This window comes from Schistocerca americana, chromosome X (assembly GCF_021461395.2).
Source record: "Schistocerca americana isolate TAMUIC-IGC-003095 chromosome X, iqSchAmer2.1, whole genome shotgun sequence".
Lineage (NCBI taxonomy): Eukaryota > Metazoa > Arthropoda > Insecta > Orthoptera > Acrididae > Schistocerca > Schistocerca americana.
The window spans coordinates 44163057-44183237 of NC_060130.1; the positions used below are offsets into that span (position 1 = coordinate 44163057).

At 40.8% G+C, this 20181-nt stretch overlaps 1 protein-coding gene across 1 annotated transcript in view; it reads right to left on the reverse strand.

The window, feature by feature from the left end:
- The window catches only part of LOC124555130, a 161898-nt gene that overhangs the window by 118426 nt on the left and 23291 nt on the right, over positions 1-20181 (reverse strand). The window contains exons 2-3 of the mRNA XM_047128942.1: positions 19297-19580; positions 9854-10055 (exon numbers count right to left, since the gene is read on the reverse strand). Coding sequence (XP_046984898.1) covers positions 9854-10055; positions 19297-19550 — 456 coding nt within the window. The 5' untranslated portion in view covers positions 19551-19580. The remainder of the gene's footprint in view (positions 1-9853; positions 10056-19296; positions 19581-20181) is intronic.

The window sequence follows — 20181 nt, forward strand, 5'->3', positions numbered from 1 at the left end:
TCACTAACTATACTTAATGGTGATCCAAACTTAAGAATCCATTCTTTTACAAAAACTTTAGCTATAGTCTCAGTGCTCTGATCAGGTATTAAAAAAATGTAAATGTTGTGTGACTAGGGCCTCCCGTTGTAGTGCCCCCAGAATTTTATGAAAGTCTGGAGACAGTTGTGCTCCAGCCGTTTCGAAGACGCGTTATTTTAAAGCAGGGCGTAAGGATGAGCACGGGATACTGCACCCACTTATTGTTTGTGCAGGCGAAACTGGAAGGGAGATAATTCGTCGGCGCTGGCAAGTGTTCGGCGCGACCTGACAAGAATAAACAAATACGGCCCGGAAGCTCCGTGGCTGGCTGCAAAGAGTAATGTAGCATTATATTGTTAAAAAAACAAATGGAGAGACTCGAGATAGTGACTGTTTATTAGACGTGTAACTGCTGTTGAGAGTACGTGGACTGGATGTGGATAGTCAGCCACGATAAAAGCTTATGTATTAATTGTGTTCAAAAATGTGTAATTAACCGATTCTGGGTGTCCGGTAATGTGTGGGCTTACGTCATAAAGTTGTTGTTTTTTTGTACAAACTGGAAATAAATATGTTCTGGTACATTGAATTTTTTAAATAAGAAGAGAGAGAGCGAGAGAATGAAAATTTCCCCTTCCTAGCAGTGAAATCTTTGGAGAAGTGTCCGGTGCTAGCAGAAGACATCGGCGCTGCAAGAAAGCAGGACCAGCATTCTTCAACAAGTAAGTCCACGAAAACGCTTAAGCTGTACAAGGAGAGCTTAACATTACAACAGGCCACTGCACCGTCGGGTAGACCATTCGACGGGTGCAAATCTTTCGATTTGACTCCACTTGAGTGACTTGCGCGTCGATGGGGATGAAATGATGACGATTAGGACAACACAACACCCAGTCCTTGAGCAAAGAAAATCTCCGACCCAGCCAGTAATCGAACCCGGGCCCTTACGATTGACAGTCTGTCGCGTTAACCACTCAGCTACTGGGGGCGGACGTCAGGTATCGGTATCATGAGAAGGTATCTAGAGAAATGCTCTAACATTGGCAATATGTATTTGTTTCCATCTTTAGTCTTAGGCAACGGTCCTACGACATCTAGTCCTACTCGTTCAAATGGTTCGCTTGTCTCTGGCAGTTCTTGCAATGGTGTTCTACTTTTCCCTACGTTATTCCGTCTGTTACAGGAATCACATTGTGAAAGAAACTCGAAAATGTCAACTTTGTGGATCAGCAATTCTAATGTTTGTTGCTTTTTTACTGCAATGTCCTGATGATAAAGAACCGTGTTGTTCTCTCATGATTTGCTCTTTCATGCTTTCTGGAATAACTAGGCAGTTTCTTTTACTAGTGATTTTGTACAATAATCCATCTATTTCGACAAAACGTCGATCATTTTTCGATAATTTTCATTGTGGATCTTTTTCTTGAGCTGCCTTTAACTCTTCTGCTCGACTTATTGTAAAACAAACATTGACTTTTCGACTCACTGCATTAGCAGTCACATGATGTTTACCAGGTCGGTGAATAACCTTAAATTGGTACTCACTCAGTCTTAATGCCCATCTTGTTAATCTGGAACTAGGATCCTTTAAGCTCAATAACCATTTAAGTGTGGCACGATCTGTAATAACTGTAAATTCTCTTCCTGTTAAGAAACATCTGTTATGTGTTATACTACTACTGAGAAGGAGCTTTGTGCTTTGGGTTTTGATATAATTACATTCTGCTTTGTTTAATTGTCTGGAAAAGCAAATGAGATTGGATGTTCATGACCATCAACTTCTTGAGGCAAGATTGCACCTATGGCAAAATTGGATGCATCTGTTGAAAGAATAAAAGTTTACTGAAATCCAGATAGGCTAACACTGGGGCTGTGGTTAGAGCAGTTTTAAGTCCTTCCATTGCCTTTTTACATTCTGTTGACCAATTAAATGTGGCTCCTTTCTTCAGTAGCTGTGTCCTTGGACGTGCTATATTCACATAACTGGAAATAAATCATCTGTAGAAATTTGACAATCCCAAGAAAGACTGTAGTTCTTTCAAATTCTGTGGTTCAGGAAAATTCTTTACATCTTCAATTAATTTTGGATCAGGTCGAACACCTTCACTGGTTATAACATGACCAAGACAGTTAACTTTACTTTGTGCAAAATGTCATTTATCTATTGATGAAGACAGGTTTCAGCTTCTTATATGCTCAAAAACAGCTTGTAGTCTCTCAGTGTGCTGCTTCATGTTTTCACCAAAAATTATTACATCATCAAGGTAAACAAGTGCTTGCGTTGGGGTGAGCCCTCGTAAAACTGAATCCATCAGGCATTGAAATAAAGCTGGAGCATTATGAAGTCCAAATGGCATACAAAGATACTTGTAGACTCCTGTTGCTGTTACAAATGAAGTTTTTGCTTGATCATCTGGATGCACTGTTAACTGGTGATAACCACTTGTTAAATCACATACTGGAAAAATTCGACATCTGCCCAAGTAATCCAAGGTTTCCACTAAATTTGGTAAGGGGTAAATGTCTTGTGTGGTCACAGCATTCAAAGATCGGTAATCAACACAAAAACAGAACTGTTGTTGTTGTTGTGGTCTTCAGTCCTGAGACTGGTTTGATGCAGCTCTCCATGCTACTCTATCCTGTGCAAGCTTCTTCATCTCCCAGTACTGTCGTTCTCCAGAATTTGGTTTCTTCTTTACAATTACAACAGGCGAACTCCACAGTGGGTCTGAAGGATCTCTTGGTTTTATAATTCTCGCTTCTAATTGTTCTTTAACCATGTCTTCTACCAACTCTCTTTGACTGAATGGTACACAGGAAGGTTTCTGTGCAATTCGGGCTGCATTCCCTGTATGAATACGATGCTGAACTAAATGAGTGACAGGTAAATTTGCACGTTCTCCGAATAAATCTGCATACTCCAACAAAACAGGAGCTAAAATCTTTTGTTCATCAGCTGTCAAATGTTCTATCTTCTTCCAAATCTTTCGCTTCAGTTCATTCTTAACTTCGTCTCCTCATTGTAATTTTGCGGTACTGTTACAAAAATCTGTGTTTATAACTGCAGCATTTGTTACCTCATCTGGAATCTGTATTACGTCACTGTTACTTACGCTCAACACTTCAGCAACTTTTGTTCCTCAGGGCAAAACAACATCCTCATTGCTCATATTTGTTATTGTAACCGGGACTTTTGCGACATTCTGTCTCACCATTGTAGCGACACCTACACTTCTAGAAACATAACAATTCATTGTATCCAGTAACTCACTTTTCTCAGATCACTCAATTAATAACAAAGTTCCTTCCTTGCATCGGGGTGACTGAACTTCACTGTAGATTGTCTTTCCTGCACCCTTGGGAATTTGCTGAGGCTGATCAGTTTGAACATCGACTCAACGATTTGAACTGATGCATCATTTGGGCAGTCCATTCCCACAACGTCAGTATTGCTGCTCCTTCGAGTATGATCTGGAGAACGATTTCCTAGGTTGTAGTTGCTACGGCCTAGTCTGATCTTTCTTTCTGCGACAAATATGTCTGCTTCATTAGCAAACAAGAAATCAAATCCAAGTACACCGTCATGTTGTGTTTCGTTATTTGAAACTACTCGCAACCTTGCTGTGTATTTATCTTTATCTATATTTTCCCCTTCATCTTGGCCTTGGCCAAGAATTAATTTTACGTCGACTTCTCCATAGTTCCGTAGCTTCCCTCCATTTAACCCTCACACTTTTAATAGCGGTTGTTTCAATTTATCCCGTTTATGCATGCCACACCACATTAATGAGGTCTGTGCTCCTGTGTCAATAAGTAGTTTGATGTTTCTCCCACGATATAGAGCACCTATCAAGAAGTCATTTTCAGTCTGATTTTCACTGGAACTAACAAGAATCACTGCCTCTGGCAACGGGCAGAGGGAGGGGTAGCCCATACATCCCCGTACTTGTTTAAAGATCTGGCAGATTGTCTGTTATTTGCATTACCTTTCTTCTTGTTGCGACAATCTCTCAAAACGTGACCCTGCAACCTGCAATTGACAGCAGATTCGATTCGCTATACAATTCTTATGCTTGTGACCCAGCTTACTGCATCTGTAGCATTGTACTGTGGTGTTGAAAACTCTGCGTTCTTGTTTCTGCATCTCATTCGGTCTTCTTAGTGCTTCAATAAAATCAACAGCTGATTCTACTGCTTCCTGAAACGTTTTATATCATGCCAATAGAACAGCTTTGCTTACTTCCTCTCTGTGCAACCCACGAATGAATGTGTCCAAGGCCCTCTGGTCGGCTTCGAACAACTGAATGTGATTTTCATTTTCATCTTCTACTAACTCGCATGTTTGAGCATTGATGTTTCGAATTCTGTCAGCAAACTGCTCGATAGATTCGTCTCGTCGCATTCGCAAACTGAGAAGCTGCTCTCTGTAAAATCTGATTGTGTTTTTACGTTTAAATCTCTGAACAACAATCACTCTAAACTTATTGTAATCTTCTGTTTGCATGCAAGTAGGCTCCACGCTAGTGAAATGTTGTGCTGCTCCCTGAATTCTTAATTTGGCGGCCACTAGCTTATTGGAATCTGTCCAGGATCCTAACTGTGTGGCACCTTCAAGTTTACGAAAAAACACCTTCACACATCATCTTTGGGTTTCCAGCTAAACACTGGTACTGATGGCAATAATGAAAAATTGTTTATTGTAGTTGTACCTGTACTGCACGAACTATCATTTGACAAGTCTTTCGGAATGTTACGCTCACGTCTTTGTTTTTAACTGCCGAATCTCTTCTCGCAATTCATTAATAACAGTTTGTAGGTTGACAATGTTACCCAGATCGGACTGCGACATTTCGTCTAATTTAACGCCAATGAGTCACTCGAATGTAAAATAAACATCCGTCACTGCCTTTCGTATTCTATCCAAACTGGAGGAGACCGACCTGAATTCCAGCACCGGATGTCCCCGTGTAGTCAGAAGATGTTCACGCTGCTGCCGATCGAAGTTCACGTTGTGCTGCACCTCTTCAGGACTGTAGATTTTCCATAATTATCCCCATGCTGACACCACTTCTATAAGTGGGTAGTTTGTATTGTTGCCACGAATGACAATTAGGCAAAATATTTGTGAGGAGTAGTAAGCGGTGGGTCCTCGAGGTACGGCAATACGCGAACACGAGAAGTATGTTTAAACAGTTTTATTAATAAAGACAGATCATAAAAAATAAGCACACTACGCACACCCACGACCACTGTCTCCGACATCCTAACACTGGCTAATTACGGTCATATCAAAAGGCTCCGTGGTGAGCAAAGAAAGACATATTGGCGCCCGAGGCCTCACTAGTTAACTGGCGCGCTGCAGACGGCGGACAGGTGGTGCACCCTCGTCGCAGTGCCGCCGGGCGGCATCTGCTGACCGAGCAAATTGTCAGCATTTCAGACAGGTCGACTGGCAAGCACGTGTTACGTACCGTACGTCTGCGCACAAACCGTAGACCCTCGCACTTAGCATTATCCCTATTTACTGTACATGAAACTTCTTTTATTCTATTTTTCTTGATTATTGTCTGTCTGGACTTTGACTTTAACTATAAAACCTGTCTGTCTGGTCCCATTAACCACAGGGGTCATCCCCTGTGTGACTGTGGCCCCCCCTTACAGTATCTGCTAATAGAAACACTAACTTACCTTTTCCCTTCCAGTTCCAGGAGACACTCAAATGTGGTGCCGACGTTGTGTGCACCACAAGGCGAGACATGCGAGGCTCACCACTGTAGAGAGACTTTGCAGATACACGGTATTTAGTTAGGTGAAATAGTGTGTGTTGTTATTCGAAATTTGTATCATTTTGAAGATGGTTCAGACTTGTTACACTGCAGATTCACAGTCAGCATCTGAATTATTATGGAAAAAATCTAGAATTTCTACAAACTTTGTGAATAAAAGCATTTGATACGAACCTTCATCTATGAGCACATTTGAGTATTGACTATGTAATGTCCATAGATACATGTATTATACATTGATTATGTAATATGCAGGGTGACAATTATTGAACTACATGAAATACTATTGTCATAACTTCTGAACGGTTTGTGTTACGACATTCAAACTGCACGGTTGGCCACAGAGCACGATGGGAATTATTACGCACACGTGCACGTGCATTGTTGTTGTCGGCCATTTGCATGTGAAAATGTCACAGTACAGTGTGGCCGAGCACTTTTGGAGGACTGAGAATCCACATTTCGCAATCGAGAAGTCTCTTCACCGTCGAAGGGTGACTGTGTGGTGTGCAATGTCCAGTCACGGATTAATCAGTGTGCTATTCCTCGGCGGCACGATGACTACCGAATGGTGTGTGAAGCTTTTAGAAGATGATTTCAGCCCCATTATCTGAAGTTACCCTGATTTCGACAAGATGTGTTTCGTGCAAGATGGGGCTTGACCCCACTGAAGAAGGAGAGTGTTTGATGTCCTGGAGGAGCACTCTGGGGACTGCATTCTGGCTCTGGGGTACCCAGAGGCCACTGACACGGGCCTCAATTTTCCGCCATATTCTCCAGATATGAACTTTTTGTGGGACTAAATTAAATACAAAGTGTACAACAACAACCCCAAAACCATTGCTGAGCTGAAAACGATCATTCAGGTGGTCATCGGCAGCATCAATGAACCGACACTTGAGCGGCTCGTGCAGAATTTCACTATTTGTCTGCAACATATCGTCGCCAATGACGGCAGGCAAATCGGACACGTTATAACCTACATCCGAATGTCTGTAGTGATGTTTACATGTTAAATAAAGTGTGTGCATGCCATAGTTTGTAACTAATTTGCATTTTTTTTCATATAGTTCAATAATTGTCATGCTGTATAAATGCAATAAATGCTAATTAAGTAAGGAAACTGTTTTTCAGATCACATAGATGAAAACTGTTGATAATGATAGTAATATTCTTTAATGGAATAGTTGAGTGATACATGTGTACTGGAATTGATTGTAGTTTGACTATAAATGTGTAATGTAGAGGTTGATTTTAGAATATTAAATTGGTTGGTTGAGAATTATCAGGTGATGATACTATGGTGAAATAGGGTCCTCGTGAAATGTTGAAAAGAGTGGAGAGTGGAGAGATGAGAGATGATGATGATGATGATGGTGATTATATTTTGGCACGAATGGAGAGAATGATATTAGGACTATGGAACTTTATATTATACTGTTATGTTTAACAATGGCAAAGAGTATGTAAGGTCATTATATGATACATATGCATCGTATGTTCCATGACTCAGTTTCCACAGTTTATATCACAGAACAACAAGCACAAATACAGGTCTCAACAATTATGGTGTTATTGTAAACAATAATGTGTACTAAGATTTCAACTGCAATCCATAAAGAGCATGAATCACTGTGATGAACATGCTGGCACAAAGTACCTCTCTGCAGTAATTAAAAAAAAGTATTGAGTAGTTGCAAGAAAATTCTCTGATACTTTATGAAATCCCCTGATATTTTGCAGTTGCATGAAATTCCCTGATAATTCCTTATATTCCCTGTTTACAGGCATCCTAAACTAGTTACTTCATGTGCGAGTTCCAAGTATTTCTACATGATCGTGAAATAAATGTACAAGCGGTCTAATCTTACTGATTCAGTGACATAAACTACAACTTGTTCATGAAAAAATACTTTCACTTTCAGTTCACTCCACTGAAAGCAAGAGAATTTAAACATATATGTCATACACGAGAAGCATATATTTCTATTGTCAGTCCTATGAGAGGTTATCTGTTATTATGATACACACTTCCCTTAACATTACAGCTTTGTACGGAGTCTAATGATTCGCACAATCTTACATTTCAATCAACTTTCGAATACACAAATATTTTTGTAAATGTAATCACTTTTGCCTGAAAATCAAATGTGTTTAAGATTCTTTCAGTCTGTAGTTCTGGTATAACAACACTTACAGAATTTGTATCTTCTGTGTGGGTAAACAGTTTTATTGCTTTTGATGCCTGTGTGGTTCCCTCTTCAGCTAGGAGGCTTATTTCACTCATTCATGTGACTGGAAGGTTAGTAAAGCAGACGTCACAATGTTGAGTAGATGTACAACATCTTTCTACAAAAGGTCACGTCTTCTGCTGTTTACTAATAATTTTTTCTTCTTAAAAAAAAAGTTATTCTTCAAAAGATATCTGTAGCTTACAAGAAAATTGAAAATAAATTTTCCCATACTTAGAGGAAGCTTTTGACAAAGTTGATTGGAATACTCTCTTTCAAATTCTGAATGTGACAGGGGTAAAAAACAGGGAGCGAAAGGCTATTTACAATTTGTATAGAAACCAGATGGCAGTTATAAGAGTCGAGGGGCATCAAAGGGAAGCAGTGGTTGGGAAAGGAGTGAGACAGGGTTGTAGCCTCTCGCCAATGTTATTCAATCTGTATATTGAGCAAGCAGTGAAGGAAACAAAAGAAAAATTCGGAGTAGGAATTAAAATCCATGGAGAAGAAATAAAAACTTTGACGTTCGCCGATGACATTGTAATTCTCTCAGAGGCAGCAAAGGACCTGGAAGAGCAGCTGAACGAAATGGACAGTGTCTTGAAAGGAGGATATAAAATTGAACATCAGCAAAAGCAAAACGAGGATAATGGAATGTAGTCTAATTAAATCGGGTGGTGCTGTGGGAATTAGATTAGGAAATGAGATGCTTAAAGTAGTAAATGAGTTTTGCTATTTGGGGAGCAAAATAACTGATGATGGTCGAAGTAGAGAGGATATAAAATGTAGACTGGCAATGGCAAGGAAAGCGTTTCTGAAGAAGAGGAATTTGTCAACATCAAGTATAGATTTAAGCGTGAGGAAGTCGTTTCTGAAAGTATTTGTATGGAAGTGAAACATGGACAATAAATAGTTTGGACAAGAAGAGAATAGAAGCTTTCGAAATGTGGTGCTACAGAAGAATGTTGAAGATTAGGTGGGTAGATCACGTAACTAATGAGGAGGTATTGAATAGAATTGGGGAGAAGCGAAGTTTGTGGCACAACTTGACTAGAAGAAGGGATCGGTTGGTAGGACATGTTCTGAGGCATCAAGAGATCACCACTTTAGCATTGGAGGGCAGCGTGGAGGGTAAAAATCGTATAGGGAGACCAAGAGATGAATACACTAAGCAGATTTAGAAGGATGTAGGCTGCAGTAGGTACTGGGAGATGAAGAAGCTTGCACAGGATAGAGTAGCATGGAGAGCTGGATCAAACCAGTCTCACGACTGAAGACCACAACAACAACAACTGTTCCGTTTCGTACATTTCAGGCCCTTATGAAAGTAAGGCATTTAGTGACTGCCGATATTTATGGCACCACACACACTTCCTATTGCAAAAATTATATTACAAGTCAGTACAAACTATTCTCACTCATCCGATACTGTATCCAGAGGCTCAGCTTTATGTCTGCTCGGAGTGCTGCTGGTGGCAGTGTATAACAGAAATGAGAAAGTGTGCTGTGACTGTAGTTTTGTTTCCAGCTGAGGCGTTTACAGAGGCTACGAATACAGATACTGAAATTCTCTGACAGTTACCAATTTCAGAAATAAATATGCTGATACTTTACTAGTACAAACTGTAAAGTGGTCGATTTTGAACCGTAAACGTCAGAAAATTTACACACCGTGTCCACTGCCTTTCCACGATGCCCCTAATGATCTAATGAAGGCCCAGGGAAAATTTGTGTATCTCCTGAGATGTGAACAGCTGCCCTGCGTAACCACTGGCAGGTTTACTTACCTTACACTTTAAAAGATGTGACACTTACCGAGTAGGTGAGCTTCTGACTGGGATGGAGGTGCAACTCCGCGAGCCTCGGGCAGTGATCGCAGAGCTCCTGGATGACGAGGGGGTTGACATTGAACCACATGCGCACTATACACAGGTTCGGGATGTTTCGGAAGATCTCTATTGCTTCCTGCTCGTTCCCACCACCCTTACGGTCATCCAGGTAGCACTGCCACAGGGCCCTGCGACACAGTAATGTGTCGATAGTTCATTCGCAAATAGTATCTCTGACAATTTGCAAACAGTGTGTAGTAACCTATTTTAGCATGTATAATTGAAGCTATGCTCTCATAAAGCCAGAAGTAAACAGATAAAAAAATTAAATGGCAACAATCACAGACACAAAAATGGAAGAACAAGAACAACACTACCTCTCAGAGCTACCGGTTCCTTCACGTGGCAATAGAACGAAAAGATCATTTGAAGTACCTTTATCTTTACAGTTCTGTACCTCAATTGCTAAAAGCGGAAGCCCTTACTGTTTCACTCTATTGTCCAACTGTCTGTCTGTGTCAGACTGTTAAAAACTTTTTTTTTTTGCAATGCGAAGTCATGTCCACTTCAAATTTATCTCACATATTACCATCTACCGTCCCTTGGTGAAGAAAAAAATTTAACCCTCGAAATAGCGTGCCTGCGCATAAAGTGCACCAATCGCAAATGATATTGTTTTGTTCTGTTCCCTAGTTTTACAATTTGAAGTCCATATCTATTCCTTCACTGTTTCTTCAGCTAACACAGTAATAAGTTGTGTTGTCGTACAGCCGAAAGAGCAGCACTAATATAAAATAAACAGCAACCTAGATGAAAAAAAATTACGATTCAAGCAAGAAAATGCCCAGATTCTGAGCCAGCAGCACGATCCCACAATCGGGCAGTTACCTACGAGATAATTAGTAATCAAGTGTGGGTCGCACGGACCTGACCCGACTGTCCCGTGTAATGCTTCAAGTGGGCCATCACTGTGGGGTAACACTTGCACGTGGCAACAGCATGACACGGAGGAAGGTTTTCTTTTATTATTGTTTAATTAAACAGTGATTTAGCTCATATAATGTAAGTTTATTTTATCACTGTTTAATAACACTAAGATTAAACTCTGATTTTGCACATACACGTTTACCTCAGTAACGTAAAGACAACTATTCGTCACATGTGTACAAAGTGTGCTACACACCCACTGGAGCAATAAACTTCTATGTCAGTGCAATAAAAAGATATGGCCATTTACGTTGCAAGTTTGATACTCACAAACTTACTCATCGAAACCTATAGGATGCACAATCATGGAATTTTGCATGAAGCAAGTTTTTGCAGCACAACCAAAGGAAAAAACTCCAAAAATTGTTAATTTGCAATTATATCACATGAAAAACATTTTATTTGTCTCTTGTTATCAGACAGACTGACTGTCCACAATCTGTTAAAATCCCTTTTTCTTAGATATGTGTACACATATCAAGTTGAAATTTGTCACACCTTAACGTCTACAGTCCCTCGGCAGTGTGAAGAATGTAAGCTTCTAAGTCAATGTAATCCAAAGATTTATTATTTATTACATATTATTACAGATTATTTACATCACAAATTTCGATACTCGCAAACTCGCTCATTAAAATTTAGGGTACTCCTCATTGACGTAGAGTTATGAAAGTTGGCAAAAAGCATATTTTCACAGCATAAATAAAGGGGAAAAAAAAGAAAATTATGGATTTGTAATTTTGTTATATGAAAAATATATTTCTTTTGCCATTTCAAACATGAAATTAAAACATTCCTGGAAGTCTTGGAATCTCTGGGACTCATACCTTGCAAGTATCAATGTCAATACCAGGCACAAGTCACTAATATTCTAGATTGATAAATGAATAAACTGTTTCATATACATAAATAAGTCTGTATGGAACCCTCAGTGTCCAAGTCCTACTCTCATCTGGTCAATTTATTCTTTCATTTCACCTTGCTGTGCCAATGCAATTTGTGATTTCATTTCACCTCGCTGTGCCAATGCAATTTGTGCTTTCATTCCACCTCGCTATGCCAATGCAACGAGTCCCTCGTTTCGACTGTGGTAATATACACCACTCCAGAGGAGTTGTGTGCCCCTACGTCTTCCAACAAACAAATCATACTTGCAACCGAAAATTATAAAATGTCATAGGCAAGAGTACAGTTATTGTTTGGGATTGTTAAGTTATATTTGCACGTGATGAATTCTATCAAAGAAAGACATCTTCCGAGATGGGGTGGCGGTTGTAGCAGCTTTTTGAGAGGAAATATCTGCTCAGACACAGAAACATAAGATACACATACTGCCATCCTTAGAGGTGCACCGAGTTCCAAAGCATAGGTAGAAACATTTTAAGGTTTTTAAGGAAAGAGATCCCCATTATCCTGTCTGAGTCTCAGTTTGGGCATAATATATTGAATCCAGAAGGTTTAATTGTATATGAGTTGGCATGATTTGTGAAGGAAGTACATGTGTTATTAATGCTCAACATAGGTCTTACTTGTGAGCTTTCAAACCACAAAATTGCAATTTTGGGTGATGTATGATTAATTATAGATGAGCATAAGAAGAAACTTATTTTGGAAACTACATAATCCTTCAAGAAATGGCTAGGATTCTGTCTAGTTCGAGGGTTGGGCTAACTATATTATCTCAACATTGTGAATGGAAAATACTTTCTAGGAATAGTAGAAAAGTGCATTGGATAATCGGATGACGAATTGAATCAGGATCTGGGGTCACATCACGTGACGAGTGAAGAGCCCGAAGAGTTCTCAATCGGCGAAAGCGTCATCGTATAATTTGTCGTGATGGAATGTCATCAGAGACGTTGCAGTACACTTTCACAGCTGAGTAGCCACTGCAGTGTCTTTGGTCCACTTTAGCAGCAGCCAGAGGTAGGGGGGACTCGTGGAGAGGGGAATAACAGCTCCAATAGCACGGGTGGTAGTGTCCGAGGCTTTGCCGATGCCCTCTCGACAGAGGGGACAAAGTGGTAGAGTGCGTGCAAAATAACGTGGCTGATAAATGCGCAATCGGCACGGCACGGATGGAGGGGCAATAGTGATGGGGGTTGCAGGCACGTACTGTACGGGGAATGCCGAGCAGTGGAGGGAAGTGCTGTTCTAAACTAAATTCTACACTCTCATTTTTTGTAAGTATTAAGTGGAGCCTCTCGGTGCCCACACTTGTATAGTGAGCATTCAAAAAGATCTACTGTCACCTCTGCTTTGGTTAGTGTCTAGAAAGAATTCCGCTGAAAATGCAAAAAAAGCAGTGATTTGGTTTTCACCAGGCTTTTTAGCCATTTGTAACTTTTAGAGAAGCATCACGTCTTGCAAGTTTTGAGTAAAACCTACACATTTATTCTCCTCACTTACATGCTGTGCACATGCAGCTGCAAGAGAATTCTGAAACTGTAGTTTTATTAATTGAGGAATTGAAGAAAAGTAAAGTCAAGTCAATAGCTAATGAAAAAGCACATCCTCACTACAAAAATAAATGTGTAATGTCTTCACTGATGCTGTTTCAAAACCCAACGGCATATCTCGTTTCACCAGCTATCGATGGCCCTTAAGAATTACACTCTTTCGTCAAAAAAGTCTGTAGTTAGTGGAAATAACAAGGTAGATAATGAAGTTTTGCACAATAACCATTTGGAAAAATATTCTCCTCTTTGTTCGCTATCATTTGCCAACAACATTTCAACAACTGAAACTGTTTGAAAAATATGAGGAATGTTGTGGGTTGCAAAAGAGTGTGCTACACCAGATCAATTTTTTTCAGACTGGTTACAAGTAAAGACCTACACCAAAGTCTAAAGAAAAATTCAATACGTCAGCTAAATTTCATACACGGCTACATATTATGCAGTACGGCCCACACGCAAAATCATAGCGACCCCCAGTTTTCATTACAAACTTTTTCGAAATTCGTGCAATATCACAATAACAATGACCAACAATGAAATGATGGGCACATCATCACGAATCTGACATAAAAGATATATTTAACACAAAAATGCAAGTTTTTTACCAAACAGTCTCTGTAAAATCGTTTGAGAAAGACTGCAGGATGTGGACCTCGGTTCTGTCATCAAAGCGTGTTGCCGACCGGACAAAATGGGGCAAACAACATTGGCCTTCCTTTGCAAACAAATGAATGAACTCACCCTACATATTGGATGAAAACTGATCATTAAGCATCAGCCACCATTTGACAATGACCAGGAAGTGGCAAATCACTAGAAAGTGGTCACTGTCAGAAAGACTGTCACGTAGCAATCACTGTAGCAAGTCCATCAGTTTGGGGAAGAGAGCGCAAGGTCGACAGCTGAAAAAGTGCCACAGGCAACAATGATATGGTTAGGACAGCTCTCTTTGGCAAGAGACAGATCAAGACTGGAGAGAACCTGGTCAATCAGAAGGCCCCTACCAGATGATTTAGTACGAGGGCTATCCACAAAGTACATTACGTTTTGGAATTAAAAATAAATAAAGTATTGGAAAACTTTTTTATTATATACAGATGAAAGCCACACTTAAATACTACTTTTCTACATAGTTGCCATTTAAATTAAGACACTTATCGTAGCGATGGACGAGCTGAGAAATTCCTTCATCGTAAAATTCGGCCGCCTGCGGCTTCAACCACGTGGTTACCTCTTCTCGAAGCTGTGCGTCGTCATCAAAATGCTGCATAGCCAACCATTTCTTCATTGCTGGGAATAAGTGGAAGTCGCTCGGTGCCAGGTCAGGACCGTACGGCGGATGAGGAAACAACTCCCACTTAAAAGATTCGAGAACTTCACGAGTGGCATTTGCCGTGTGGGCCCGGGCGTTGTCACGAATCAGCAAGAGCTTTGAGCCCAACTTTCCCCTGCGCTCGTTTCGTATTGCTCTTCTGAGGTTGTGCAGAGTTTGGCAATACCTTTGAGAGTTTACTGTAGTGCCTCTTTCCAGGAAATCCACAAAAATCACACCTTTTCTGTCCCAAAAGACAGTCGCCATCACCTTCCTTGCCGACATTGTCTGCATGCATTTCTTGGGTTTTGGGGGAAATTTGTGTGCCCCCACTGCATTCACCGCAATTTTGTCACAGTTCACACGCTTAACCCACGTTTCGTCACCAGTAACGATGCGATCGAGTAATGAGTCGCCATCTTTCTCGTAAGCGTCCAAAAACGTTAACGCTGCAGCCATTCGCTGATTTTTGTGAATCTCTGTCAAGATTTTTGGTATCCATCTTGCGAAAAACTTGTGGTAACCAAGCTTTTCGGTAATGATTTCATGCAACAAACTTCGTGAAATTTGTGGAAAACTCATAGAGAGTTCCGTTACTGTGAAATTACGGTTTTCACGGACCGCGGCATCGAATTTTCCGACAAGTTCGGCAGTCACTATGCTGGGTCTTCCTCTTCGCTCTTCGTCGTGAACGTTAGTTCGGCCATTTTTAAATATTATGAGCCATTGACGCACTCCACCTTCAGTGATTATGTTGTCCCCATACACTTCACAAAGCTGCCGATAGATTTCTATCGGTGTACAGTTTTTTGCAGTCAGAAACTTCACACTTCGCGGCATTTTCAATTAACGCTGAAATTTCAAACTGTCACAGTAACTCAACGGAGTACAGCACGAACCTCTAACTAGCACGGCAGGATGCCGACTGAGCGGCTGAACGTAGGAGGGAAATGGCCGGGTGTGGGGTGTGGTTTCTGAAGATGTGTACAGGAGCAGAATGGGGAAGAAAATTAGCTATGCACATTCAAAGGAACTGTCTCATCGTTTGCCTCAGTAGATTTAATGAAATCGTGCAAAGCCTGAATATGGATGACTGGAAACAGTTTTGAATTGTCATTGTCCCAAGCGTGAGTCCCGTGTATTGCCACTGGATCCTTTCATCCGTTGGTAGTGGTTCTGGTGATAGTGATGGTGGTAATAACAATTATCATCATCATCACCATCATCATTACTAGCAATACAATATTAATAATAACAATATATGAAGCAACAGTATCATGAATATACATCGACAGCAATACTGAAGCAATTGGATTCTAAATAATACACGAAAAAATCTGTTCGTTCATGTTATTCTACTTTGTATAGTTTAATATCAGCTGTTAGTCACATTTGGTTTGGGTCCCACACACTCGAGTAATGCTCTAAGATGGATCGAATGATGTATGTAAGCAATATTATTTGGAATTTGATTGCAATTTCCCAGTGAAATTAAATATACCATCTGCTTTACTTCTAATTGCCTATGTGGTCATCCCACTTCAGATTCCCACAAATGGTTAAAGAAGTGTTTGTACGAGTTGAACGATTCCAATAATAACTCAGGGATGTCGTACTCGTAGAATACCACATTCGTGTGTTTTCTTAAGTACGTAATTTTACTTTTCTGTACATTTAAAGAAAGTTTCGAATATTACGAAATCTTGAATACAAATGAACGAACAGTACTGGTTGCAAAACTGGATTTTTTATTTTATTTCTCCTCCAATGATGCATTTAACCTTATACAAGGCATGTTCAGATTGATCTATGAGAAAAAATACAACCTTGCATACAAGTGGCATGACCGTGATTTAGCAAAAAAGCCAGTAACAGTCAATGCATTAAAAGCCCAAAAAATTTAAAAATATATAAAAAATAACTTACTGATACAGAAGATATTAAATACACGGGCAACTGGGCCTAAAACATACGAAAGACCCAGCAGGTAGCTGCCCACATTTTTTTGACAAGGCCTTGCGTGGTGTCCTATAAAACACATTACCGTAAGAATAGCTGAGATGTATTCAAAAACAAATGACCAGCTCAGTCTGACAAGAAGTACGTACATCTGCATAAATATGCAGCAGATTGCCTTTTCAGATAAGCGGCACCGTCCACGTCTACTAGAATGGGCTCTAGCCTACACAGATGCATCACGCAGTAAATACGTAGCAGCCACAGTTGCTCACACTTCATGTACTACTGAGAAAAGAAATGTACAAATAGAAACGGCTAGCATACACAGCCCACAGCAGGTGGATGGGATTGTGATAGGTTTCCAGATTTATTCACAAAGAGAAACATGACAAACACTAAAGCCATACAAAAGATCTTGCTTACAATTGCAGGTAAAATGTTTATACAAATTGGTCATAGTAAACAAGGCTAAATATCTTTTTAAAAATCAGAAATTATAAAAGCCTATACTGCTGTAATGTAAACGAATAAAATCTGCACGAGGGTACCGAGAGAATTTATTTCTCAGTGCACCAGGCAGTATTATGGCTAAAAATTACTTCATGCACTTTCTTCTCCTTCAGTCAAAACTAGGCCGCAGGCATGCTAAATAGTGTCATATTACAGTGAGTAACCTCAGAAAGTAAGACAGAATCAAATATAGCCTATCTGGATGCTAATAACTGAGTCATAATACACTTACGGATAAAAAAATCTCGACACCCAGTGTGAGTTGTCCTACATAAATGAAAGTTGGAAGGCGTGTTTGTATATCTGAAAGATGTCACCTGTCCAGACTTCACACCAGTCGCGTAGCAGTGGCACCAGTGACGCCACTGTGAGGATGCGAATCAGATTTGCTTCAGACACGCACTCTAACCGTTGTGAGCTCTAGGTACCTTCGAGATCGGACACGGCGGGTTGACGTCAGTCACGAAAGGCTTAAAGACGACAAGGATGTATCGACACCTCGGTGAATTTGAGTGAGGTCGTGTAAGACGGCTACAAGAAACTGGATGTTCCTTCTGTGGTATTGCAGAAATACTCGGCAGGAATGTAGCCACTGTACACTGATCACTGGCAGTGGTGGTCGAGAGAATGTACAATTGGGAGAAGACCGCGCTTCAGACGACCGTGTGGCACTGTCGAGGGGAAGGCCGTCGTGTTCGGTACGTGCGTCTGCAGCACCAATTTGAGCAGCACAATGCCACGATGAACTGTTACAAATTGGTTAGTTCGAGGACAGCTGAGAGCCAGACACTGTCTCACGTGCACTTCACTTACCTCAAACCACCACCACCTCCTGCGACTTCAGTGTTGCCAAGTGTTGTCTGATCGAGCTGATTCTGCCTCAGTGCTCGACCTGTTGTGCTGCCATTCATGAACACCATTCCAGAAGGTGTTTTCCAAAAGGATAACACACGCCCGTATACCGCTGTCGTAATCCGACAGGCTCCACACAGTGTCGACGTGTCGTCTCGGCCTGCTCGATCGCCACATCTTTCTCCGATCGAGCACGTACGGGACGTCACGAGATGACGACTCCAGCATCGGCCACAAACTGCATTAACCACCCCCGTGTTGAGCAGCCGAGTGCAACAGGCAAGGAACTCCGTCTAACAAATTGGCATCTGGCACCTCTACAACACCACGAACGCACGTTTGCGTGTTAGAAATTATTCTGGTGGTTACACCGGTTATTAATGTACCGGCATTTCACATTTGCAAAGGCTTCTCTCTTGCTAAGATTAATCTGTGATCTCGAAATGTTAATCAGTTAAATATGTTACCTAGACAGATGTATGGCCAAAATTTCATTACTCTACAGTAATTAATTTTCGGTGCTGCGATTTTTTTCCATCATTGTATTTATGACCCCAATGACAATCCTATTTTTCTCCACAACTGTCAAATATTTTCGAGTTTTCGATATATCTGAAGGTGTTAGGAATTAGAGCATCCCAGACGATGATACCGTATTCGTCCAAGGCACCTATACTGTGACAATCAGAAAGCACTTTTCGTACGTCACAGCCCTCAAACAGGTGGCCTCTGTCACTGGGCGCAATGGGAGGGTTCAGTTTTATTAAGTATTCCCAGATTTTTTACACATACCGTATGCTCGTGGCAGAACTCACCTCAGTTGCTATAAAACACGATTCCGATTGTAATTTTTTTGCGAGAAGTGGCATGTTTCGTTCCAGCTGAACTGGAGCTGAATTTAAACTGTCCCTCCAGACCAGATCGTTCACACTTTTCTAAAACTCCATCGGGATAAAAATGAGGGCGAGGATAAATGAACAGATACACGCTCACATACAAACCTAAAGGAGCAAAATAGAAAGGTAAAGAGATTGCTATAACACTGGCTCATACCTGGCAGAGGGAAAAAGATTAACGGGGAATTAATAGCATACACACATACCAAGTGCCTCTACCACATCTACCCAACACTCTCTCAATCTAACAAATACAAAAAAAAAGGAAAACAGTATTCTAAAACTGGAATACATTTTCGGTTAAAACCAGATTACTCCAATGAGTTGACCTGACAGTATGTTTAAATGCAAAGTTTTCAACGTCAACGTTACAATATAATAAATAAAGGTATCACCCCACAATATTTTTTAAAAGCAGAACAATTCGCGTTTTATGTATTAGTAGGTTTCTTACCCAGCCCACAACTTGGAATCTTGAGACAGCTTTTTCCAACGACGGCACACGTTCGGTACCACATCCAGTAGATCGGTGAAAGCCACGTGGGACAAGATCATTAGCAGCAGTTCGTCTGGTAAGTCATTGATGCCCGTATGCCACATCACGCTGCCTTCAGCGGGCACGTGGCGCCTGCCTCCGTAATTGCAGCCTGAAGCCATTTTGCTGTCGGGTGGGCCTTCAGCCCGCGGCGAGGTGGAAGGAGTTGTCATGTGGATGTCTGTCAGATATGTTCGCAAGCGCTGAAATAAAACAAAATGAGTTATAAACCTAGATTCATACGAATCTGTGGATTTCAACTGCTGGCAACAATGTTAGTGAGCTGATGCTGTTATTCATTGCACTATCACTTGACAGTTTTTTTGAAATCATTTCTTACAAGTGAAAATCGTAAGTGGCGAGTTAACAGTGCGATACCATGGCGACAGAGCGTTGATGTCATTTATGTGACAGATACAAGGCTTAAGAACCAAGCGGGTGACGTTACTAGGGAAAAAAGGATAGCAAAATAAAATATCACGAATTAACACGTTCTCCACTAGATCATAGATGGTTTTGGGTAGAGAATGTTGTTCTTACTAATGACTTAAACACAGTAAAAACTTACACGAAGATTGTTCCCCTCAACGAAATGCCACTGCCAATAAACCCACATGGATCCAGTAAACAGAAAACCTACGCCACCACCAACAAAAACGGAACAGCACACAGCATGCAGGAGAACAGATGTGGAATATGGAAGATAGGAGACGAGTTATTAACAGACTTGAAGCTGCAATACGTACAGCACTTGCTCGTGAAACACAATTTAGAGTCCCGATCCAGCAAACAGTTTTAGTCTGC